Source organism: Diceros bicornis, chromosome 20, assembly GCF_020826845.1.
Source record: "Diceros bicornis minor isolate mBicDic1 chromosome 20, mDicBic1.mat.cur, whole genome shotgun sequence".
In the NCBI taxonomy this organism is placed as follows: domain Eukaryota; kingdom Metazoa; phylum Chordata; class Mammalia; order Perissodactyla; family Rhinocerotidae; genus Diceros; species Diceros bicornis.
Genome location: NC_080759.1, coordinates 19846029 through 19873369, shown reverse-complemented (window position 1 = coordinate 19873369; position 27341 = coordinate 19846029). Strand labels below are relative to the sequence as shown.

General features: G+C 36.0%; 1 protein-coding gene across 4 annotated transcripts in view; it reads right to left on the bottom strand.

Annotated features, from left to right (window-relative positions):
• The window catches only part of IL6ST (interleukin 6 cytokine family signal transducer), a 71044-nt gene that overhangs the window by 32199 nt on the left and 11504 nt on the right, over positions 1-27341 (bottom strand). For 2 of the 4 annotated variants that reach the window (XM_058564064.1, XM_058564061.1), the window contains exons 2-7: positions 21541-21628; positions 15899-15977; positions 10872-11177; positions 9855-9975; positions 5780-5946; positions 4811-4965 (exon numbers count right to left, since the gene is read on the bottom strand). In XM_058564064.1, coding sequence (XP_058420047.1) covers positions 4811-4965; positions 5780-5946; positions 9855-9975; positions 10872-11177; positions 15899-15962 — 813 coding nt within the window. In that variant the 5' untranslated portion in view covers positions 15963-15977; positions 21541-21628. The remainder of the gene's footprint in view (positions 1-4810; positions 4966-5779; positions 5947-9854; positions 9976-10871; positions 11178-15898; positions 15978-21540; positions 21629-27341) is intronic. The other 2 variants (XM_058564065.1, XM_058564063.1) reach the window with 2 other exon arrangements.

The window sequence follows — 27341 nt, the reverse complement described above, 5'->3', positions numbered from 1 at the left end:
TAACTCTCCCAGATAAACAAAAGCTAAGGGAGTTCATGGCCACGAGACCGCCACTACAAGAAATACTCAAGAAGGCCCTCAGGCCTGAAAACAAGAAGAGAAAGGGAACACAAAGCTTGGAGTAAGGACAAAAGTAGGTAGACAAAATCAGAGAAATAGTAGATCTTTACCGGAATAGCTTAGCAACCACTTAAATACTAAACTCAAAGATCAAAGGAAGAAATTCACCAAAAATAAATTTAACCTCATCACTGTAAACACACAGCCACAACACAAGATAGAATAAGGTATAACAAGAGCAACTTAGAAGGGGAAGAGGAAAGTGACTGAATTGACTTAGTATAAGGAAATAGGAGGCTATCAGATAATGGACTATCTCATACAGAAGATTTTTCGCCCAAACCTCAAGGTAACCACTAAACAAATAATCAAATTAAAACCACATATGATAAACAAAGAGAAAACTAGAAGAATCATAAGACAGAACAACCAAACTGAATTGGCAGTCCAAAACAAATGGGACAAGAAACAAAGGAAATGCAAAAGAACCAGAAAATAAGTGACAAAACAGCAACATTCAATCCTCGTATTTCAATAATTACCCTAAATGTAAATGGATTGAACTCTCCAATCAAAAGATACAGAGTGGCAGGATGGATTAAAAAGCAAGACCCAACAATATGCTGCCTTCAGGAAACACATCTTAGCACTAAAGACAAGCACAGGCTCAGAGTGAAAGGATGGAAGACAATACTCCAAGCTAATGGCAAACAAAAGAAAGCAGGTGTTGCCATACTCATATCAGACAAAGCAGACTTCAAGATAAAACAGGTTAAGAAAGACAAAGAAGGGAAATATATAATGATAAAAGGGACACTCCATCAAGAAGACATATCACTTATAAATATATATGCACCCAACATAGGAGCACCAATGTACATAAAACAACTATTAACAAACCTAAAAGGAGAAATCAACAACAACACAATAATAGTAGGGGATCTTAACACCCCACTTACAGCAATGGATAGATCATCCAGACAAAAAGTTAATAAAGAAATATTAGACTTAAATGAAAAACTGGACGAGATGGACCTAGTAGACATATACAGAGCACTCCACCCAAAAACAGCTGACTACACATTCTTCTCAAGCGCGCATGGAACATTCTCTAGGATAGACCATATGTTGGGAAACAAAGCAAGCCTCAATAAATTTAAGAAGATTGAAATCATAACAAGCATCTTTTCAGACCATAAGGCTATGAAACTGGAAATGAACCAGGAAAAAAAAACTGGGAAAGTGACAAAAATGTGGAGATTAAACAACATGCTACTGAACAACCAATGGATCATTGATGAAATTAAAGGAGAAATCAAAAACTATCTGGAAACAAACGAAAATGATAACATGCCATATCAAACCATATGGGACGCAGCAAAAGCGGTCCTGAGAGGGAAACTCATAGCGATACAAGCCCACCTTAACAAACAAGAAAAAGCCCTAATAGGCAACCTTAAATTACACCTAACAGAACTAGAAAAAGAAGAACAAACAAAGCCCAAAGCCAGCAGAAGGAGAGAAATAATAAAAATCAGAGCAGAAATAAATGATATTGAGACCAAAAAAACAGTAGAAAGGATTAATGAAACAAAGAGTTGGTTCTTCGAGAAGATAAACAAAATAGACAAACCCTTAGCCAGGCTAACTAAGAAAAAAAGAGAAAAGGCTCAAGTAAATAAAATTAGAAATGAAAGAGGAGAAATTACAACGGATACCATGGAAATACAGAGGATTATAAGAGAATACTATGAGAAATTATATGCCAACAAATTGGACAATCTAGAAGAAATGGATAAATTCTTAGACTTATACAACCTCCCAAAATTGAACCAAGAAGAAATGGAGAATCTGAATAGACCAATCACAAGTAAAGAGATTGAAATAGTAATCAAAAACCTCCCAAAAAATAAAAGTCCAGGACCAGATGGCTTCTCCAGTGAATTTTACCAAACATTCAAAGAAGATTTAATACTCATCCTCCTCAAACTATTCCAAAAAATAGAGGAAGATGGAACACTTCCTGAATCATTCTATGAGGCCAACATCACCCTGATACCAAAACCAGACAAAGACAATACAAAGAACGAAAATTACAGGCCAATATCGCTGATGAACATTGATGCAAAAATCCTCAACAAAATATTGGCAAACCGAATACAACAATATATTAAAAAGATCATACACCATGATCAAGTGGGATTTATACCAGAGACGCAGGGATGGTTCAACATCCGCAAATCAATCAACGTGATACATCACATCAACAAAACAAAGAATAAAAACCACATGATCGTCTCAATAGACGCAGAGAAGGCATTTGACAAGATACAACATCCATTTATGATAAAAACTCTCAATAAAATGGGAATAGAAGGAAAGTACCTCAACATAATAAAGGCCATATATGACAAACCCACAGCTAACATCATACTCAACGGGGAAAGACTGAAAGCCATTCCTCTGAGAACAGGAACGAGGCAGGGCTGCCCACTCTCACCACTCCTGTTCAACATAGTACTGGAGGTTTTGGCCAGAGCAATTAGGCAAGAAAAAGGAATAAAAGGAATCCAAATAGGTAACGAAGAAGTGAAACTCTCACTATTTGCAGATGACATGATTGTATATATAGAAAACCCTAAAGAATCTGTTGGAAAACTGTTAGAAACAATCAACAACTACAGCAAAGTTGCAGGGTACAAAATCAATCTACAAAAATCAGTTGCATTTCTATATGCTAATAATGAACTAACAGAAAGAGAGCTCAAAAAGATAATACCATTTACAATTGCATCAAAAAGAATAAAATACCTAGGAATAAATCTTACCAAGGAGGTGAAGGACCTATACAATGAGAACTACAAGACATTATTGAGGGAAATCTACGATGACATAAAGAAATGGAAAGATATCCCATGCACGTGGATTGGAAGAATAAACATAGTTAAAATGTCTATATTACCTAAAGCAATCTACAGATTCAATGCAATCCCAATCAGAATCCCAATGACATTCTTCACAGAAATAGAAAAAAGAATACTAAAATTTATATGGGGCAACAAAAGACCCCGAATAGCTAAAGAAATCCTAAAGAAAAAGAACAAAGCAGGAGGCATCACAATTCCTGACTTCAAAACATACTACAAAGCAATAGCAATCAAAACAGCATGGTACTGGTACAAAAACAGACACACAGATCAATGGAACAGAATTGAAAGCCCAGAAATAAAACCACACATATACGGACAGCTAATTTTCGACAAAGGTGCTAAGGACATGCAATGGAGAAAGGAAAGTCTCTTCAATAAATGGTGTTGGGAAAACTGGACAGCCACATGCAAAAGAATGAAAGTGGACCATGTGCTATCGCCGTTCACAAAAATTAACTCAAAATGGATCAAAGACCTGAAGGTGAGACCTGAAACTATAAAACTCATAGAAGAAAATATAGGCAACACACTATTTTGACATTGGGTTTAAAGGAATCTTTTCGGATGACATGCCTACCCAGACTAGGGAAACTAAAGAAAAAATAAACAAGTGGGACTTTATCAGACTAAAGAGCTTTTATAAGACAAATGAAACCAGAATCAAGATGAACAAACAACCAACCAGCTGGGAGAGAATATTTGCAAAACATACATCTGACAAGGGGTTGATCTCCATAATATATAAAGAACTCACACAATTGAACAACAAAAAAACAAACAACCCGATCGAAAAATGGGCAGAGGAAATGAACAGACACTTCTCCAAGGAAGATATACAGATGGCCAATAGGCACATGAAAAGATGCTCAACATCACTAATCATCAGGGAAATGCAAATCAAAACAACACTAAGATACCACCTCACGCCCGTTAGAATGGCTATAATCACCAAGACAAAAAACAACAAATGTTGGAGAGGATGTGGAGAAACAGGAACCCTCATACCCAGCTGGTGGGAATGCAAATTGGTGCAGCCTCTATGGAAAACGGTATGGAGATTCCTCAAAGAATTAAAAATAGAGATGCCCTATGATCCAGCCATCCCACTACTAGGAATCTATCCAACGCACCTGAAATCAACAATCCAAAGAGGCTTATGCACCCCTATGTTCATTGCAGCATTATTCACCATAGCCAAGAAGTGGAAGCAACCTAAGTGTCCCTCGACTGACGATTGGATTAAGAAAATGTGGTATATATATACAATGGAATACTACTCAGCCATAAAAAAAGACAAAATCGTCCCATTTGCAACAACATGGATGGGCCTGGAGCGTATTATGTTAAGTGAAATAAGCCAGAAAGAGAAAGACAAACACTGTATGATCTCACTCATATGTGGAATATAAACCAACACATGGACAGAGAAAACTGGACTGTGGTTACCCGGGAAGTGGGGGTGGGGGGTGGGCACAAGGGGTGAAGGGAGTCATATATGGGGTGTTGGACAAACAAAAATGTACAACCCAAAATTTCACAATGTTAGAAACCATTAAAATATCAATAAAAAAAAAAATGCTATTCCCTACCACCCTGCATCACTTCCATAATTTCACTTAAAAGCTACTGTATGCAGCAAAACTATATTTTCCATCTGGATGTCTTTCTGTCTGCCCTTGCTTGAAATACAGATCTAGAAGAGGTGTCAAGTAAAATATTTCACATAACCAGACACTTAAGACATTCAGAAAATGATTGGGACTTTTAGGTTAAAGGGTTGCAAGAAAGACCACTTGAATAAACGGTAACTTTCAATTTACCTGGCTCCAAGTTGAGGCATCTTTGGTCCTATATTGAATGTTATATTTCAGTGTTATAAAATTCTTAATATTTGAGTTGATCCATGTCAATTTTAAGATACTAGATAGTTCCTCTGAGTTGTTGACTGACAAATTATGTGGTGCATTGGGCTTCACTGAAGAATAAAATAAATTCCAATGTTTATCATATTTTAATTTCACAACTTCTTATATAAACTCCAATATACTCTTTACATTTTCTTTATTTCACAATATTAATTTATTCTTACCAAATGAACTGATTTCTCTGAAAACAATGCTACACCATAGTATTATAAATGGAAAGAAAAGCTTTCTAAAGAAACTTTAGTTTTCTTTGTCACTTTATTACATTTGTTAATCTTTTCACGTTCAGATATCAAAAGATAATTAAATGTTTATGATATATATAATTTTAAAAAGAATAAAAATAGAACAGGTATACTATGATTACAATGCTGTAAAATATTTGATAATTGGACAAATACTAGAATATCCAAAGTAAAAACAGCTGTGAGTGTCCTGGGATTATGGATATTTTTCTTTTTCCAAATTATTCTTAATGTTGTTGATAAAATGAATTTGTATGGCCGGCCCCGTGACCTAGTGGTTAAGTGCATGTGCTCCGCTGCTGGTGGCCTGAGTTCGGATCCCGGGCGCACACCAATGCCCAGTTTGTCAGGCCATGCTGTGGCAGCGACCCATATAAAGTGGAGGAAGATGGGCACAGATGTTAGCCCGGGGCCAGTCTTCCTCAGCAAAAAAAGGAGGATTGGCATGGACGTTACCTCGGGGCTGGTCTTACTTACAAAAAAACAAAAAGGAATTTGTAAAAGTCACTAAGATAATAAAATAAATGCTTGTTTCTACATTAATTAAAATCTAAAAACTACTTTAATTTTTAAACCACTGTATATTCTAATAAATTCTCAAATTCAGATTTATAACTACCTTTATCTATAGGATCAAAATTGATATGATCTGATGTAACCTTCCCAAGGGCATTCTCTGCTTCTACCCAGACTTCAATGTTGACAAAATACACAGGAGAATAATCCACAGTGCATGAGGTGGGGGTATCACGTTTTGCTTCACAATCATCAAACTTCTCTGTTGCCCTAAATGCAAAAAAGGAGGAATCAGTCATTAAAAATAGATTTCAAAAAATGAGAGTGAAAAGGCTACTCGAAAAGAGTTTGATGAGACCCAGATTATTATAGCTTGGAATAAATAAGTTAATTCCCTTAAATTTGGAATAAATTATGATCACTAAAAACAAAATTTCTTAAAAGGTAATTTGTTTTTCCTTACAACTGAGTTTGATGTCTATCCTAAAATGCAGGGGCCTGCCCGGTGGCGCAAGTGGTTAAGTGTGTGTGCTCCGCTGCGGTAGCCCGGCGTTCGCCGGTTCGGATCCCGGGCACGCACCGACGCGCCACTTGGCAAGCCATGTTGTGGCAGCATCCCATATAAAGTGGAGGAAGATGGGCACAGATGTTGGCCCAGGGCCAGTCTTCCTCAGCAAAAAAACAGGAGGACTGGCAGATGTTGGCACAGGGCTGATCTCCCTTACCAAAAAAAAAAAAAATGCAAAATTATTTTCAAGTTTTTAGTCCAAGAATATTACATTTAGAATATGCTCTATTCCCGTTGACCTTTCTCCAAAAATTATTTAATTCCTGTGATCTTAGTACTGTTTCTTTCCTTTCCTGAGAGGGAACCTTTCCTATACCAGCAATGTCTTCTTTAGGCCCAGTGTGCTTTTTCTAAGCACAATATGCTAGGAGGTGATAGGAGGACAGGGATAAGAATTTCTGTCATCCCCAAAAGTTCCCTCAGCCTCTTTCTAGTCAAACCCAGGCAACCACTTTTTGATTTCTATCACCACAGAAAGTTTCAAGTGATATTACTATATTTACTCACATATGTTTAAATTACACATCAATTAAGAATATTTATATATACACACTATTTTTGAAAATAAAAGAAAAACCAAAACAAAACAAGTAACCTCTAGGGGGAGGGAGGAAATAAAGTATAGCAGACAGGGAACTGAGACTTCTGTGAATATACTTTGTTTTATAAATTTGACTTTTTATATTAATTTATTATTTGACATAATTAAGAAAATTCCTAAAAATCAAAAGCAAAATGAAACGTATGAACTCTTGTATTGAGCTGGTGGTATAAAACATAGAAAGGAACTATTTCAAGTAACTTTAAAAACAATATTAGGGGCCGGCCCCATGGCTTAGCGGTTAACTGCGCACGCTCCGCTACTAGCGGCCCGGGTTCGGATCCCGGGCATGCACTGACACACCGCTTCTCTGGCCATGCTGAAGCCGCGTCCCACATACAGCAACTAGAAGGATGTGCAACTATGACATGAAGCTATCTGCTGGGGCTTTGGGGAAAAAAAGGAGGAGGATTGGCAATAGATGTTAGCTCAGAGCCGGTCTTCCTCAGCAAAAAGAGGAGGATTAGCATGGATGTTAGCTCAGGGCTGATCTTCCTCATAAAAAAATATATATATATATTAAAATTCTTTTTAGTAATCATATTGTTGGTCCTAATATTGACACTGTTATTCTGCAGCTGTTGTATTTATTGTGGGACAAAGCAAATAAATAATTATGTTGGTGGTGTTGGAAATGAAGGTTTTCAGCATAGCAGAAAGAAGATAACAGAGAATTAGATAGATGAAATGAAGTAAAAACCCATAGTCTGGATTTTAAACTGGAAATATCAGAATGAGTTCATGATGTATTTTATCTTAAAAACATTTCCTAGCTCTTTCCACTGAAAAGGCCCAGAAACAACAATCACCCAGTAGCAATGAGTTCCCCTAGCACCCAGACTGTAGTCTCTGACTGGTATTTCACACTAAATGGATAGGTCTAGGGGAGGAAATATATTAAGATGAACTTAGAAAATCATGTCATATCAGAAATCAAGAAAGCTATCAAAGACTAATGAAGTTGTATCCAAAGGATGAGCCAATCTGAGTAAGTTCACTAACCCAAGATGGAACAGTTTAAATATCAAGAAGAATAATAACCATAACACATCAAATATGTTTAAATATGAATTCATAATGAGGGAAAAAACCCCTCATTATCTATCTACCTTTAGAGCATACTAAGGAACCAACTAATTATAAAACTGAATAATAAAGGGAAAATACCATTTTGCTTCTCTTATATGAACTGTACCTCAGGGTAACCAACAGTTGACGAAGGGAGGTTTTCTTTAAGAATTTCAGGTAAAAAAAAAAAAAAAAAAGATAGAATATCACTGTTTTGTACCTTATATACAAATAATGATCACTGATGACTGCTCAAATCTTAAAGTGAGAAACTAATGGGAAGCAACATGGTTAAATCCCAGAAACATTCTGCTGAGTCACAAAAACCTTTCGCAAAAGAGTAGATACTGTATGATTCCATTTCTATGATATTCTGAAACAGGCAAAAATCTAGAGCAAAGAAAAATCAAACAAGCAGTTGCCTTGTGGGATGAGGTAGGATACGGTGGTGGCTGGGATTAACTGGGAATGGGCATGACGGAACTTTCTATGGATGTTAGTAATGTTCTATATCTTGATAGGGGTTTGAGTTACACAGGTGTACGCATTAGTCAAAACTCACTGAATGATACATTTAAGATATGTAAGTATATTTTAAGATATACATAAAGTTTACCTAAAAACAAAAACATACCTGTAAACATGTAGTTAATTACATCTAATTAATGATGTAAATTCTCAAGTGTTCAAGGGTGAAGTATACTAATGTCTGCAACTCACTTTGAAATGATAAAAGAAAGGTGGATTGATAAATGGAGAGAAGGATGCACAGACAGTTATGCAGTAAAGCAAATATAGTAAAATGTTAATTGTGGAATGTAGTAATGGGTATGAATAAGCATTCACTGTAAAATTCTTTCAACTTTCCTTCATGTCTGAAAAAAACTAATGAGGAATTTTATAATGAATGGATCAGGCTGACAAAACCTGAAACCACTGCTTAATCTTAGCATCAGAAAAAGAAAAACAATCAAACATTATGTAGTGGTTCCTGATGCAGGTACACACCACTCCTATGAATTATTTTGGGGGGGGGGGGGCGGGGATCAAACCCAAATCTGATCAAGTGTCTAGATCTAACAGCAATATTTAGGAAATAAAGGGGCAGAGGAATATATTAAGCAATATATAACCGTTATTTTAAAAACTGAATTGCAAAGAAAAAGAAAGGAGAGAGAAGCAAGTAGAACCTATGGTTAAGGGAGACTTACAAGACATATCAATTTGCAATGTATGGGGATTATTTGATTTGAACAAATGTAAAAATATATACATATATTTATGAGACAACTGGGGAAATTTGAACCCTAACTGAAAATGTCACAACATTAAAGTATTTTCAATTATAGTCACGCAACATTTAAGGATGAGGATATGTTCTGAGAAATGTATCGTTAGGCAATTTCGTTGTTGTGTAAACATCCTAGAGTGTACTTACACAAACCTAGATATCACCTACTACAAACCTAGACTATATGGTACTAATCTTATGGGACCACTGTTGTATATACGGTCTGTCATTGACCAAAACGTCGTTATGTAGTGCATGACTGTACATTTGGGTGTAAAAATGGCATGTAGTTATGTTTTTCTAAAAAATGTCCTTTTCTTTTAGAGATATGTACTAAAATATTTATGGATGAGATGATACTAAAATATTTATGGATGAGATGATACAATGTCTGAGATTTTCTTTAAGACAATCTAGGGTGGGGTATTATATAAAATAAGACTGGTCATGAGCTGATCATTATGAAACTGGATGATGGGCACACGGGGATTTACTATACTATTCTTTTATAGTTTCAGACATTCTAAAATAAAAGGTTAAATAAAATGTTTAAAAATTTACATTTAATATTACTACTTGACGTGATAAAAATTCCAGCACAAATGATTAACTTAATAAATTCAACATAAAACAAACTTAAAATAACTTGCCATTCAGATTTTAAAGTGAAGTTGGTTTCCAGGTATGTTTCCCTTCCAGGAGCCCACTGACACATCATTTTCTTTCCTTCGTTCACAATGCAATTCAAATTTTTAGGTTTTTCTGGAGGCACTAAAAGGGAAAAATTAGCAATTTTCAAAAAGTTTTATATCCACAAATAACACGCAATTTACAACCTAGACATTTACAACCTAAATTAGATAGAAAAAACAAACCCAAGCAAAAAGTGTGGACATAATGAAAGACTGGTGACTAAAAAATTAATTTCTTTTCTATTTAAACTCAAACTTTCTAGATACTAATATACATTTTCTATCATAATTGTCATTAACTTGTATGTATCAAATTAATTTTCTACACAAAATCAACTTTCATTTATAACTGGATCATCTGATTTCTCCATTAAGTGTATTTTAAAAAGTAATATTTGCATATTAGTAACAGGCAATTAAATAGAAGCAAAAATCATTCGTTTATATTTCTCTTTCTAGTGCCTTCCCAAACTCTACTGAAGGAAAAGCAAATGCCAAAACCGTAGTTTTGGGTGATCCACAAATTTGATAATCCACTCTTGGATCATACTAAGTTACTTATTCACTTTGACATAGAAGAAGGACTTTCTCCAGTACTTATTCACCTTCTTTAGGTAGCTGTTTTACTTGCGCATTTTCTCAGTAATTAAGGGATACTGAAAGTTACTATGAATACGTTCACAGATTTCAATTCAACAACACTTTTTTGGGAGTTTCACATCAACATATTTTTCTAGAATACTGACAGATGCTTGACTTTCAGGAAAGATATTAAACCTGTGTTACTCTTCAGGCTTTTTATATATAAGTAATGCAAATGTAGTTCCACTTCTAAGCTTATTTTAAAAAAATATATATGTATAAAAGTCACGAGCCGACAAGTTACTGCATTTCATAGAGACAGACAGACACTAAAAATGCAATTCAACAGTCATGACAAAGTCTGAAATAAGACAAAAACAAAATAAAACTTACAGCCTGAAATTATTCTGATTCCATAAACATTCTGATCAATCTGTCCAAATGTACGAATGTTGCAAGTGAGTTGACTATTTAATAAAGGTATATTTGTAAATGTGACACTAGATGCTGTTCTGTTTATGACAGTATATTGTTCTTTGGGAACAGTAACATGGTTTGTTTTCCAGAAAATGTAATTAGCATTTACATGGAAATAATCCATACATTTTTCCTTTAGCACACAAACTGCAGTGAAATTAGAACCAAGTTGTACAACTGGAGATTCAGGGTTGATATAACCACATGGATCTAGAAGTCCACCTGAAAAGGAACAACAGAAAATATAAAAATGTTTTGTATCAAGGCGGTCCCTCAATCTTCACTAAAATATCTCTAAAGACACAGAAAAAGAAGAAACAGTGAAAATTAATACGGTCAGAATTTAATGCCTAAATTTCTAAAGAAATGTACAAATTGTAAGGCAGATGGAGCTGGATTAAAAAAAACCTATGTAAGCTTCAGCCATTTTTTTAATAATATTCTAACTTTGCTTTAGGAAACACACACTGCCTGCAGCATGATTCATACTTGCTCCATCAATCCTGTTCCTTGACTCAGATCCAAGGTCTAAATTAAACCTTCCAGAAAACAGGCAGTGGTAGTCTCTGCTACTCTCCAGTCCTGAATGCTGTTGGGGGTGCAGATAGGGGCACAGAGAGATAGCATACATCATTCATATAACAAAATTCAGACAGCAAAGGAAACAGCAAAGGAGCAATAAAAAACAGAAAGAATAGAACAAGATGGCCAAATATATTAATTTTTACAATAAGTTGTATGGGATAAAATCCCATACTAAAAAACAAAGAATCACATTGTATAAAAAAATAAAAGACAATATGCTTTAACTATCACCTACTCCATGTTGATGACATCTAAATCCCCATCTCTAGTTCTACCTTCCTATGTTTTCAATAGCTTGTGAGACATACCCACCTGAGATATTCCGTAGGTACTTTAAAATGAACATGTCTAAATGAACATGTCACTGTTTAAAATGAACATGTCTAAAACTGTATCCATCACAGTCACTTTCAAATTTATTCTTTGTCTACCTCTGCTAAAAGCACCATTCCCATCTATTCATCTAGGCCAGATACCTTGTGTCACCTTCAGCATCTCTAATTAGCTTTCTCCTACCTCCAACTTAATAATACTACACTGAGTCTTGTTGGTTCTATATTCTTACCATGTGTATTAACCTCTTCTCACCAACCCTATTTTGACTGCTGAAGCTCAGGCCATCATATTATAGCAGTCTGACCTCCTTCCAGTTTATGCTACATACTATTGCAAGAGTTACTGTTCAAAATTTTGATTATGCCATTTCCCTATTTTAAATTATTTAATGGCTACCTATTACCATCAAGATAAAATTCCCAACTATTTGGCATGATTCTAATCTACTTCTCTAGCCTCACTGTTCAGAATTTTTTTCCTTTTTTTGCTGAGGAAGATTCGCCCTGAGCTAACATCTGTCACCAATCTTTCTCTTTTTGCTTGAGGAAGATCTGCCCTGAGCTAACATCTGTTGCCAATCTTCCTCTATTTTGTATGTGGCACAAAGGATAAAACTACCTTAAAAAGATAAACAATTATTTTCTTATTCCATATCTCTCAAAGTCAGCAGGAAGATTTAAAAACAGTTTTTGCAGTCAAACTTGTATTCCCAACTGGAATCCTGAGACCTCTCATTGAAGGTGGAATCTTCAATGGAATCCTCGAACCTCTGTTAAGCGTGTTTCAAGCCCAGAGTCGGAATATGTATTTCTGTTTCAAAATTTATAATATGGCCTGTTTATACGACCTTGCCATTATTTATACATGTCTACTCTAAATCCCAGTGCACACATTACTCTAAATTTTCAATTGTATAGAACTTCATCTTGTGGAGTATTAAGTTACCCTGTGATAGTGAGCCAGTCCTTACAAATTCCTAGATCTCACTTTATTCCTTGGTAAAATTACTCCTGTTTTACTTTCACTAAATTAATTATAGGGAATAGTAAATAGGAAATACACTTTAGAGTATTAAAGAACATGAGCTATAACCAGAGACTCAATATTAATAATTCTTATTCAGATAGAATGAGAGAAATACTAGAAATGGGCAAATGTTTCAGTTCTCAAAGTGAAACAGAGGCTCATTAAAACCATCCTATGCCAAATTAATCCCATTTTTATAGGGCTATTAGGCTATTTGAGATTAAATTGTAGAAGGAGAGTATTTTAATTTAAAAAAAGGTATTTGATAGACATTAGTTGGGGTATTCATGTGGACAAGATGAAGAAATGTGGATTGGAATATACTGTAACAGATATTAGAATAAGCACTGCAAAACTGCTGATATTTGGCTGTTCTTGATCTAAAAAAACAGAAATTCCATAATTTCAAACTAATAGATTTTTTTTAAAAAATTTTATTTATTTATTTTTTTGCTGAGGAAGATTCACCCAGAGCTAACATCTGTGCCAATCCTCCTCTGCTTTGTATGTGGGTCGCTGCCACAGCATGCCCGCCGACAAGTGGTGTAGGTCCGCGTCCCGGAACTGAACCCAGGCTGCCCAAGTGGAGTGTGCCAAACTTAACCACTAGGCCACAGGGCCGGCCCCCAAACTAATAGATTTTTAATTGGTTGACTACTCATATATAAAAAATATTGACTAAGAAAAAAGTCAATGAGAGGAAGGTCTTGAGTAGAGTATGCTGAAGTGCCTGCCCTCAGTCCTTGGGGCAGACTGTATTTTCCAAAGATGGTCACATCTATATATTTATCCCATCCCACAGGCTCTTCTTACAATGTGACTGATAATACTCCCACAAAGATGTGAGGTCTCAATTCCCCTCCCATCTTTAGATCTGTGTGGGTGCTTATGTCCACTCTAGCCAACAGAGGGTGCTACGTGACTTCCAACGCTAGATCAATAAAAGAATACAGCTTCCGACTAGTTCTCTTTTTCTCTTGGGACATTTGGCCTAGGAAACCAGCCACATGTGGAAAGGAAGCCACGGCCACACGGAGAGACCACGTGTGGTGTTCTGGCCAACAGCCTGAGCAAAGCCCTCAGCCTACATAGCTAGTATCAACACTAGACATATAAGTGAATGAGCCTTCAGATGATTCCAGCCCCCAATCTTTGAATATTGAAGCCCCAGACACCACAGAGCAAAGATGAACCAGTTCAGCTGTGCCTGTTTATATTCCTGACCCACATAAACCATGAGAAATAATAATTATCGTCATTTTAAGCAATGAAGTTTTGGAGTAATTTGTGAGGTAGCAATAGATAATGTAGTCCTTTTATTTTCAACATTTTTATCAACAACTTGGGGGAAAACAGAGAGAGACACACACACACTTATCAAATTAGCAGAGGACAAGACTATGAAGGATTGCCAACACTTTGGATAATAATGTTATGATTCAAAATTATGTTAAAAGGTTAGACTGATAGCCTAAACTAATAAAATGAACTCTGCCGGAGAGGAAAATACCTCCTATTTAGGTTGATAAGAAATAAATATAGGGTGAGGGAGAAATGGCTTAAAAGTAATTCATGTGAAAACAACCTGAGAATTTTCACTGAGTGGTAGCTTAATAGGAAACTACAGTTTATCTTAGCTGGCAAAAAAACTATGTTGCTTTAATAAAAACGATGTTCAGATCAAAGTAATAAAGTCACTATACTCAGACTATGTCTTAATTGCATTATTTTTTTTCCTAAGTGCATTTTATTCAAACCTTAATAATAAATATATAATTACTATCCTTTTTATAAGGCTTACTGTGGGCCAGGCTCTATCCAAATGCCTTCTGTATACTAATTCATTTTATCCTCATAATAACCCTAAAGGGAGGAACCATTATTATCCCTATCTTATAGATCAGGAAACTGAGGCACAGATTAAGTGACTGGCCAAAGTCCTACAGCTGGTAAGTGGGAGAGGTGGGATGGTATTATATTTTAAATATGCTATGGGCAACAAACAGAACAATCAGGAGGGTACTCAGTACGTACACGGTTGGAGCCAAGTCCTATAAAGAATGATGAGGATAAGTGGGTAAGTTTAGTTTGGGAAGAGAGGGCTTAGAGACACATGAAAGCAGTCCTTCAATACTTGAAGAATTGAACAGTGCGAAGAGAAAGTAGGCCTACTCTAGAACTAGGATTAATGGAAAAATAGTTAAAGGAGGAAAATTTGAGTTCAAGAATAAGGAAAGACTCTAAATAAGAAAGATTTTCAACATAAGCTTTCCGTCACTGGAAGTATTCAAAAAGAAGCTGCATTCCTGGATTTGGAGACAAGTTGACTTAGAGCAGTGCTTCTCAAACTATCTGTGGTGAAGGACTGGTTTGGGTTTTTTTCCCCCAATCCTTTGCAGACTTACACTTTTGTTCTATACTATGTCCCATGAGACAAGTCCACTGATCACATGCTTGGATGTCACAGCTATGTCCAATTGTTAAAAGAGTTTCTAAACATTTATTCTTAATTTCTGTACTTATCTCATTGTGGATCAGTAGTCAGACAGGCATCAGGCTGTGGACCAGTTTAAGCAGTACTGCTCTAAGTGATCTTTTATTCTGGTATCACAATCACACTGCTGCTCAGTGACACCTTTGGCCATTAAGGAGTAAAGGGTTAAAAGTTAACAGATTTTCTACTTCTTTATTTAAAGAAAAAAAAAAAACATTTTTTTCCTTCCATACCTTAAAGTTACTATTAGTATAGTTAAATAGCATTTAGGATTACTGAGTGACTGTTTCTCAAATTATACAAATTATAATTTAACAAGAGTATTTTTACTTCTTAATATCATTTTTAAAACAACATTATTCTCTCAGTAATGATCCTAGAAAGAATAAATATATAAGCATAATTATATAATTACTAAGCATAAGCTTAAATACATAATTATATAAAAAATATATAAACCTAATTTCTGGGGTCAGAAGGTCAGGTATTTCATAAACCTTACCTATAGAGTCAGTGGTGAGGAAAACTAACAAGGCTTGCACTATCCAAGTTTGCAATGTCAACATCTTGCATAGATATTTCTGTAAAAGACAAATGTAATATTACTTTTAGTATTTTTTCTCATTACACATAAGAGATACAATTTCTAAAGCTCTTTTGTTTCCATTGTTTCCATTGTGTAGCTGTTTTCTAAAAGGCAGTAAAATTCTTCTGAGAATGCAGAAAACAAGTTTAAGTTTTCACAATATTTTTCTTTATTCCCATTGAAGTTCGGGCTACGTAAAATATTGCTGGAAAACATAATTTATACTTTAAGGATAATTAAAAGAGGAATCCTGTTTCTTTATTATGCGAAGTCTTGCAATATTAGTAAGTACTCTGTGAGACTGAGAACTTCAGAGAGAAAAATTTCTCCACAGCAAAACCCACCATAAGCAACCTCAAGATACTTGAGAAAATGGAAAAAAAAGTTTGCAATTCTCATAGCATGACCAAAATATCCCGATACATGAAAAAATGCCTATAAATCACTAAAAAATTCCAAATCCCGTAGAAAAACAGGCCAGATGAGTTGAACAGGCAATTCATAGAAAAGGAAATACAAGTAACTCAAACATATGAAATGATACTTTCAATCTCACTCATAGTGAGAGATGCAAATTAAAACTACCCAGATAGGAATGCAAGATGATACAGGCACTCCGGAAAACAATATGGCAGTTCTTTACCAAGTTAAAAGCACACTGTAAGACTTGGCATTTCCACTCCTAAGACTATACCCAAGAGAATAAGAATATATGTCCACACGAAGACATCCTTTATTCTGGAAGGAACCATTATCTCTATTTTCCAAGGGTGTAAGCAAACCTGTCCTTTGCTCTATGGAGAGAAGCCATTTCTATCTTCTAATATCCTTGAAAAAATAGTCTAGAAAAAACGTAGTCAGGGTTTTTGTTCATAAGACATGCAGAAGTGCAAGAGACTCATGGGGAATTATGTCCTAACCAATTGTACACTAAAAATTGGTGAATTTTACTGTTTATAAATCAGACCTCAATTAAAAACAAACAAAACCTACCCAGACAAGGGGAATAGCCAAAAGAAATGAGTGCTTAACTCCTCCAAAAGACATGTACAAGAGTGTTAATGGAAATTTTATTTGTAAAAGCTGAAAAGTAAAAGCTACCAAAAATTCATAAACAGTAGAATAGATAAATTGTGGTATATTCAAGTAGTTGAATCACAGCAACAAACAGAATAAATTACAGGTACTCACAACACCATGACTGAATCTCACATATAATAAAGAAAGAAACCAGACACAAAAAAGTATATTCTACATGATTCCCTTTATATGAAGTTCAAAAACAGACCAACTTAACCCGTGGTAATAGAGGTCAGAATAGTGGTTATTTTGTGGGGGGGAGAGGAGGATAGAAGGGAGCATTCTGGGATGCTGGACATTTCTATATCTTGATCTGGATGGCGATAAAAATTCACCAAGCTGTACCCTTATGATCTGTGGACTTTATTGTATGTAAGTTGTAATTAGTAAAAATAGTAAATAAGCAAACAAAACAAAAACTATCCCAATATCATTCTCACCTCTAGTATTGGCAAAAATATAAAAACTAAACAGTTCTCAACACAGTGTTGTGAGACTACAACATAAAGGCAATCGTATATACTGCAGGTTATAATGTAAAATGGCATAACCTTCCCAACAAATTGTACACTTAAAACTGTGAATTTCATTTTTTGTAAATTAGATTTCAACTAAAAACAAAGAAAAACCCTACCCAGACGAGGTGTATGACCAGTTTTGTACTATGAATCAAAATTAAAATACACATAAGTTTAAATCTAATGATTTTACTCCTAGTATTTTATCCTATAGATATGAGCAAAACAATACATGTACAAGGTTATTCACTACAACATTGTTTTTAATAGTAAAAGGCTGAAGCAACCTAAATGTTCATGAATAGGGGACTAGTTAAATTATGGCATATCCAAACATAGTATACATGCAGCCACAAAAAAAAATGAGGAAGCTCTATATGTACAAATATGTAATGATATCTAAAATACATTGTTAAGGTACAGAACAGTATATTTGTTATTTGTGGGTAAAAATAACAACAAAAAACAAAACACACTAATTTCCTTATATATGCATAAAATATTCTCTAGAAGGATAAAAAGTTGGATATGGTTGTCACTGGGTGTTTGAGACACCAGAGTGGGAGGGAGACTCTCTACCATATACTCTTTGCACCTTTCCAATGTTGTACCATGTGACTTTATTTTATCTTATTATTTTTTGTGTGTGTGAGGAAGATCAGCCCTGAGCTAACATCTGATGCCAATCCTCCTCTTTTTTCTGAGGAAGACTGGCCCTGAGCTAACATCCGTGCCCATCTTCCTCTACTTTATATGGGACGCCGCCACAGCATGACTCAACAAGCAGTGCATCGGTGCGCGCCCAGGATCCGAACCGGCGTACCCGGGGCCGCCACAGCGCAGCCACCGGGCCAGCCCCTGTACCATGTGACTTTAGTACTTAGTCAAAAAATAAATATAATTTAAATTAAAAAGTACCACATGTGTAAACTTTCCCTCCCAAATAAAACTATTAACTTCTTGATGAGGGCTTCATTTGGAACATACAGTCCCATATTAGAAAAATCCACCACATCATTCCACTGTTCATCAAAACAACAAAACAAAGAAAATATTTGAATACACTGGTAGAGTACTATGTGGTCATGCCATCCTGACCACTCACCCTACCAAGTACCTTGTTCACATTGTAGAGAGGTTTCTCTATAGTTCCTGAAAATTGTCAATCTTTCTATTAACATACTATATATATATATTTTTTTTTTTGTGAGGAAGATCAGCCCTGAGCTAACATCCATGCCAATCCTCCTCTTTTTGCTGAGGAAGACCAGCCCTGAGCTAACATCTATTGCCAGTCCTCCTCCTTTTTCTCCCCAAATCCCCAGTAGATAGGTGTATGTCATAGTTGCATATCCTTCTTTTTTTTTTTTTGTGAGGAGATCAGCCCTGAGCTAACATCCGCCAATCCTCCTCTTTTTTTTGCTGAGGAAGACGGCCCTGGGCTAACATCGGTGCCCATCTTCCTCCACTTTATATGGGACGCCGCCACAGCATGGCTTACCAAGCAGTGCGTCGGTGCGCACCCGGGATCCGAACCAGCGAACCCCGGGCCGCCGCAGCGGAGCACGCGCACTTAACCGCTTGCGCCACCGGGCCGGCCCCAATGCATATCCTTCTAGTTGCTATATGTAGGACGCCGCCTCAGCATGGCCGGATGAGCGGTGTGTCAGTGCATGCCTGGGATCCAAACCCGGGCTGCCAGTAGCGGAGCATGCGCACTCAACTGCTAAGCCATGGGCCGGCCCCCAGCGTACTATATTCTTATAAGAAAACACTGAAACAAGGGGTCCCATGAAGGTATTTATGATTACTTCAAAGCAACTGCTTTGAATATAGATATATATTTCTCTATATATATTTCTATATAGATATATAGAATATAGATATATATTTCATGGCACTGTTCAGATATATCGATATATATCTGAACAGTGCCATGAAACACAAGTACAATCATGCATCGCTTAATGACAGGGATACATTCTGAGAAATGTGTCATTAGGTGATTTCATTGTTGTATGAACATCACAGAGTGTATTTTCACAAACCTAGATTGTGTGAGCATCACAGAGTGTACTTTCACAAGCCTACTACATACCTAGGCTATATGGTACTAATCCTACGGGACCACTGTTGTATATGTGGTCTGTCATTGACCAAAACATCGTTATGTGATGCGTGACTGTAAAAGGAGAACAGGCAATGGCAGATTTCACATTTTAACAGTTAGAAAGTAATGTTTCCTAATTTTCAAAGTATTGTCACTGACATGGGATAAAGCAACATCTATTAAGGAACTTGATTTCATAGTCCAAACTTAGGAGATGGAGAGACAGTAATGCTATCTAAAATATTATATGCAATATAGTCAACTTCATTTTGGGGCTTTATCTATTTTAAAATTGACAGAACTGACAATACTCTGCTTATTTTTCCCCTCCTTTCATTCTGTTAACAGTAAATATTCAATGTAAGATTCTATTATTAGCACTATTCTCTTTCCTCATATCTTGCAGAAATTTCTATACATATTATAACTACATATTGCATATATTAATTTTCCTTGAAATCTGCATGTTATCTTGGAAGCTTCTATGAAGCCAAAACATGACGACTAACCACAGACACAGGAAAGGATTATTCCAAGAACAGAGTGGTTCTTCTTACAGCAGCAATTCCCGTGTACCTGCTTCACCACAGTAACGTGCTGAAAGGAGCCAGAAGATGCATCATAAGTAGTTCACTGCTACTAATGCTAAAGTAACAAAGTTCATGAATAATTTACCTAAAAAAATTAAAACAAATTCAAGATTATCCCTATAGTTGTTCATTCTCATTCACTTTCATTCCCATGGATTTTCTCAAGTGGAAGAAAAAGCAGTGGAGTTATAATTGATAAATATTTAATAGTTTTGTTCTGGGCCGGCCCCGTGGCTTAGCGGTTGGGCTCGCACGCTCCGCTGCTCGTGGCCCGGGTTCGGATCCCGAGTGCGCACCGACGCACCGATTCTCCGGCCGTGCTGAGGCCGCGTCCCACATACAGCAACTAGAAGGATGTGCAGCTATGACATACAACTATCTACTGGGGCTTTGGGGGGAAAAAAAAATAATTAAAAAAAAAATAGTTTTGCCCTTTATAAATTATTTTTATTATCTATGGCTTGTGATTTTTGAGTTTCTTTTCTTTTGACCCAAGGACAGAATCAAAAAGCATGAACACATTTACATTTACACTGCATGTGAGGAAGAATGTCAATATAAACACTGTTACTATAGTAACATTACTACTATAATTGTAGAATAGCAGATGCACTACAATTGCCAAACAGAAGGCAAAGTAAAATTTGTTGAATGAATTAGCTGAGCAGGGATCAGAATGGGGAAAATTTCAATATGGTATCTTTGACATCTTTTACACAGTACCGTATTACTTCGAATAAATTTGCAAAAAGTTGGTCATGCCTACACTGTATAAACTAATCATTATTTTAAAAATTATCCAAATCTATTCTATTCCATTCCTACTAATTATGAATTCATAACAACACTTGTATACTATTTTACATGACACGAAGTGCTTTCATGTAAATTATTTCACTTGATTCTCCTAATATCCTAGAGAAGCTAGTGGGTAAGGCAGGGATTATTATTTTATTTTTTTAAAGAGTTTATTTTCTTAAAGCAGTTTTAGGTTTACAAAAAAACTGAGAGGAAGATACAGAGGTTTCCCACATACCCTCTGCTCCTACACATGCATAGCTCCCCCCATTATCAACATCACTCACCATAATGGTACATTTTACCAAGGAAGAACCTACATTAACACAGTATAATCACCCAGTCTATAGTTTACCTTAAAGCTTACTCTTGGTGTCATATATTCTAGGGGTTTGGAATGGCAGGGATTAATTACTGGAACTTTACAAAAGAAAAAACAAAAATTCAGAGTAAGTTACTTACCCAAATCACAAAATTAGTAAGCGAAGGAGCAGAGACTTGAGACTAAGTCTTCTGCCTCCAAATGTCATGCTCTTTTCATTGGGTCTCACTGTAAAGAGAGGAGAGCCTTGTTCAGAAAGCTGGCTTGGATAATATCTTTTTTTCTTTTTTGGTGAGGAAGATTGGCCCTGAGCTAACATCTGTGCCAATCTTCCTTTACTTTGTATATGGGATGCCGCCACAGCATGGCTTGATGAGGTGTGTAGGTCTGTGCCTGGGATCCAAACCTGTGAACCCTGGCCCGCCGAAGTGGAGTGCACAAACTTAACCCCTATGCCACTGGGCTGGCCCCAGGATAATATTTATTATATGTGTACTTCTTAGATCCCTGCCTGCTATTAAGCTTTCAGGTTTTCAGAAAGTATCCCATTTTAGACATCTTGTGAGCTTCAGATAAAACAATCCTATAAAAACTTGTATAAGAGTATTCAAACATCCTAGTGTTGTTTTGATACATACTTGGAAACCTTATCTGTTCCCCCACGCCTCATCTGAACTTCCTTGATGTCCATGTAGTATCATAGAATCATGAAAGGAACATTTTGCTGAATTTGACAAGTGGTTAAAGTAAATCTTTAACAGAATCATACCTTTGGTTTTCTACTAGCAGTAACTTAAGGCTATTGACTCTTCAATTGCCAAACTGTTTTATACACATAGACGTAAAAATTCATTTTAAGGTTTGATCAGTATTAGGTTAAATTCTAGCATAAGTAATGGTGGTTCCTCTTCGAAATGTAACAAGATAACTTCAAACTTAGACAAGGACTTGAATCCTCCATGTTTTACACACATTAAGCCTCTGATATAACTTAATAACACAAGAAATCAAATTTTTAACAATGAAATTTTAAAATGCAAAGGAAGTACATAATTATTTTTAAATTTTCAAATGAATAGAAATTGAAAATATGTCATGTGAAAGGCCCCTATAATCCCACTGAGATAACTACTGTGAACAATTTAGTGGATAATCTTGTAAAATTTTCAATGTATACATATATATATATATATATATATTTTTTTTTTGGTGAGGAAGATCAGCCCTGTGCTAACATCTGCCAATCCTTTTTTTTTTTTTTTTTTTTGCTGAGGAAGACTGGCCCTGGGCTAACATCCATGCCCATCTTCCTCCACTTTATATGGGATTCCGCCACAGCATGGCTTGCCAAGCAGTGCATTGGTGCACACCTGGGATCCGAAGCGGCGAACCCCAGGCCGCCGCAGTGGAGCGTGTGCACTTAACCACTTGTGCCACCAGGCTGGCCCCTTCAATGTATATATTATAACTTTATATTGTCTAAATATACATTTTCTTATTTTACAAAAATGGGATCACAATAATGTTCTGTAACTTGCTTTCTTCACTTAACATTACAAATTGGACACCCTTCTACGTCAATATATGAAGATTAATTTCTTGTAGCCTTTGCTCAAATTCACCTTCTCATACAGGTCTTCCCTGACTGCTTATTCCCCCTTTTCTGTTTTTTCTCAGTAGCACTTAAAACCTTCTGAAATAGGTTGTCAAGCATTTCTTGTAAAGGGTCAGATAATAAATATTTTAGGCTTTGTGGGCCTTAAGGTCTCTGTTGCAACTAGTCAATTTTGTTGTTGTTGTGAAAAAGCAGCCATAGACAATATGTAAACAAATGGGCATGGCTGAGTTCCAATAAAACTTTATTTACAAAAATAAGATGCATGCTAGATTTGGTCTGTGGACCACAGTTTTCCAACCCCAATTCTAAAATACTATTTAACCTATTTATTTTGCTTATTGTCTGTCATGGGTTGAATTGTGTGCCCCCCCAAAAGATATGTTGAAGGCCCAACTCCCAGTACCTCAAAATGTGACCCTGTTTGGAAATAGGGCTGTTGCAAAAGTAATTAGTTAAGATGTCATACTTGACTAGGGTGGGCCCTTAATGCAAGATGACTGGTGTTATAAGAAGAGACAGAAACACATATGAAAAATGCCATGTGACAGCAGAGGCAGAGATTGGAGTGATGCAGCTGTAAGCTAAGGAATGCCAAGGACTAACGGCTACCACCAGGAGCTATGAAGAGCCAAAGAAGAATTCTATCCAGTCTTAGAAGGACCTCTGGCCTCCAGAACCTTGAAAGAATACATTTCTGTTGTTTCAGGCCACCCAGTTTGTGGTACTTTTTTACAGCAGTGCTAGGAAACTAATACATTGTCTGTGTCCCCAAAACAGAACGTAAGCAAATGAGGCAGGAAATTTTGTCTGTTTTGTTCCCTGCTATATTCCTAGCATCCAGAATCATACCCAGCATAGTAAGCAACTAATATATTTGCTGGATGAATAGAATGACTTCCTTGTGTTGTTAGCAGGTATATATTTATTAGTGTATAAATATGCTATAATTTAACCAGTCCCAAGTATTTGCATGGATATAAGCTTTCATTTCTCTTGAGATAATACCTAGGAGTGGAATAGCTAGGTCATATGGTAGGTGTATGTTTAGCCATACTCTTCTTTGGTGATGTGCCTGTTCAAATATTTTGCTCACTTTTTAATTGAGTTTGTTTTCTCATTATTGTGTTTTGAAAGTTTTAAAAATATATAGATATAAAGTCTTTATTAGAAAACTGATTTGTAAGTATCTTCTCCCAATCTGTGTCTTGCCTTTTCCTACTCTTAACAGTGTTTTTAAAGAGCAGAAGTTTTCCTTTCAATGAAGTTCAATTTATCAATTAGTGCATTTGGTGCTACATCTAAGAAATCTTTGCCTAACCCAAAGTCTCAAAGGTTTTCTCCTATGTTTTCTAGATAAAAGCTTTAGTTTTACATTTTACACTGAGGTCTACAAAATATTTCAAGTTAAATTTTATATATGGTGTGAAGTAGGGATTCAAGTTCATTCTGTTACATATGGATAACCAACTGTTTCAGAACTATTTGTTGAAAAACTATGCTGTCTCCAGTGAATTGCCTTTACACTTTTGTCAAAAATCAGTTGTCCATATATGCGTGGATCTATTGCTGTACTCTATTCCAGGGGCGGGCAAACTTTTCATATAAAGTGCCAGAGAGTAAATATTTTAGGCTTTGTAGGCCATAGGGTTTCTGTTGGAACTACTCAATCTGCTGTTGTGGCACAAAAGCAGCCATAGAAATGGGTGTGGCTGTATTCTAATATTTAATAGGAGGTAGCCCAGATCTTACCTGTGGTCTGTAATTTTCCAACTCTGGCTCTATTCTGTTCCACTGATCTATTTGCTCATCTTTATGCAACTACTCCACTGTCTTGATGACTACAGCTTTATAAATCTTAAAATTAATGTTCTGTGTGTACTTAAAAAGCACTGCTATTGCTGGGTGGAGTGTTATATAAGTCAGTCAAGCAAATTTGGTTGATAGTGTGATTCACATCTTCTATATTCTTAGTGATTTTCTGTCTACTTCCTCTATCAATTATTGAAAGTACTAATATCCCCAAATACAACTGTGGCTTTATTTATTTTTCCTTGCAGTTCTGTAAGTTTTTGCCCCATGTATTTTGAAGCTATGCTATGAGGCACATAAATATTAGGTCCTCTTGAATTGACTCTTTTATCATTGTGCAGTTATATTCTTTACCCTTGGTAATAGTCTTTCCTCTGAAATTTACTTTGATATTGTTATAGCCAATCCAATTTTCTTTTCATTAGTGTTACCATGGTGTATCTTTTCCCATCCTTTTATGTTTAACCTGTTTGTTCCTTCATATTTAAAGAGCATTTTTTTTTTGTAGGCAGCATGTAGTTGTATCTAATCTGACAATTTCTGCTTTTCAATTGGGTATTTAATTTATTTACATTTAATATTATTATTGATATACTTAGATTTAAAACTATCATCTTCATATTTGTTTTCTACTTACCAGTTTTTTGTTCCCCTTTTCTTCTTTTTCTGTCCTTATTTTTGTTAACTAAATATTTTTTATGATTTCCATTTTGTTTTCCTTGTTGGCTTATAAGCTATAGTTCTTTGTTTTCCTGGTGGCTGCTTTAAGGTTTACAGTATACATCTCTAACTTACCACAGTCTATCTTCAAGTGATATTATACCACTTCACGCATAGTAAAGTATACAGGCATACCTCAGAGACATTGTGGGTTTGGTTCCAGACCACCACAATAAAGTAAATATCGCAATAAAGGAAGTCACACAAATTTTTTGATTCCTAATGCACATAAAAGTTATGTTTATACTACAGTGTGGTCTATTAAGTGTGTAATAGCATTATGTCTAAAAAAAATGTATATACCTTAATTAAAAAATACTTTATTGTAAAAAATACTAACCATCATCTGAGCCTTCAGCAAGTAGTGACCTTTTTGCTGTTGGAGGGTCTTGCCTCAGTGCTGATGACTGCTGACTGAACAGGGTAGTGGTTGCTAAAGTTTGGAGTGGTTGTAGCAATTTCTTAAAAGAGACAACAATGAAGTCTGCTGCATCAATTTACTCTTCCTTTCATGAACGATTTCTCTGTAGCATATGATGACATTTGACAGCATTTTACCCATAGTAGAAATTCTTTCAAAATTACAGTCAATCCTCTCAAACTCTACCACTGCTTTATCAACTAAGTTTATGTAATATTCTAAATTGTTTGTTGTCATTTCAATTATCTTCACAGCATCTTCACCAGAAGTAGATTCCATCGCAAGAACCACTTTCTTTGCTCATCCATAAAAAGCAACTCCTCATCCGTTACGGTTTTATCATGAGATTGCAGCAATTCAGTTATATCATCAGCCTCCACTTCCAATTCTAGTTCTCTTGCTATTTCCACCACGTCTGCAGTTACTTCCTCTACTGAGTCTTGAACCCCTCAAATTCATCCATGAGGGCTAAAATCAACTTCTTCCAAACTCCTGTTAACGATGATATTTTGACCTCTTCCCATAAATCACTAATGTTCTTAATGGCATCTAGAACAGTGAATCCTTTCCAGAACGATTTTAATTTACTTTGCCCAGATCCATCAGAGGAATCACTATGGAAGCCATAGCCTTACAAACTGTATTTCTTAAATAATCAGACTTGAAAGTTGAAATTAATCCTTGGATCCATGGGCTAGAGAATGGATGCTGTGTTAGTAGGCATAAAAACAACATTAACGTCGTTGTACATCTCTATTAGAGCTCTTGGGTGATCAGGTGCATTATCAATAAGCAGTAATATTTTGAAACGAATCTTTTTTTCTGAGGAGTACACCTCACCAGTGGGCTTAAAATATTCAGTAAACCATGTTGTCATCCAGGCTTTGTTGTTCCATTTACAGAGCACAGGCAGAGTAAACTTAGCATCATTCTTAAGGGCCCTAGGGTTTTCAGAATGGTAAATGAGCACTGGCTTCAACTTAAAGTCACCAGCTGCATCAGCCCCTAACAAGAGAGTCAGCCTGTCCTTTGAAACTTGGAAGCCAGGCACTGACTTCTCCTCTCTAGCTAAATGGCCTCTTCTTCCAATATAAGGCTGTTTTGTCTACATTGAAAATCTGTTGTTTAGTATAGCCCCCTTCATTAATTACTTGAGCTAGATCTCCTGGATAACTTGCTACAGCTTCTACATCAGCACTTGCTTTATCTTGTTACTTTTATGTTACGGAGATGGCTTCTTTCCTTAAACTTCATGAACCAACCTCTGCTAGCTTCAAACTTTTCTTCTGCAGCTTCCTCACCTCTCTCAGCCTTTGCAGAATTGAAGGGAGTTAGGGCCTTGCTCTGGATTAGGCTTTGGCTTAAGGGAACGT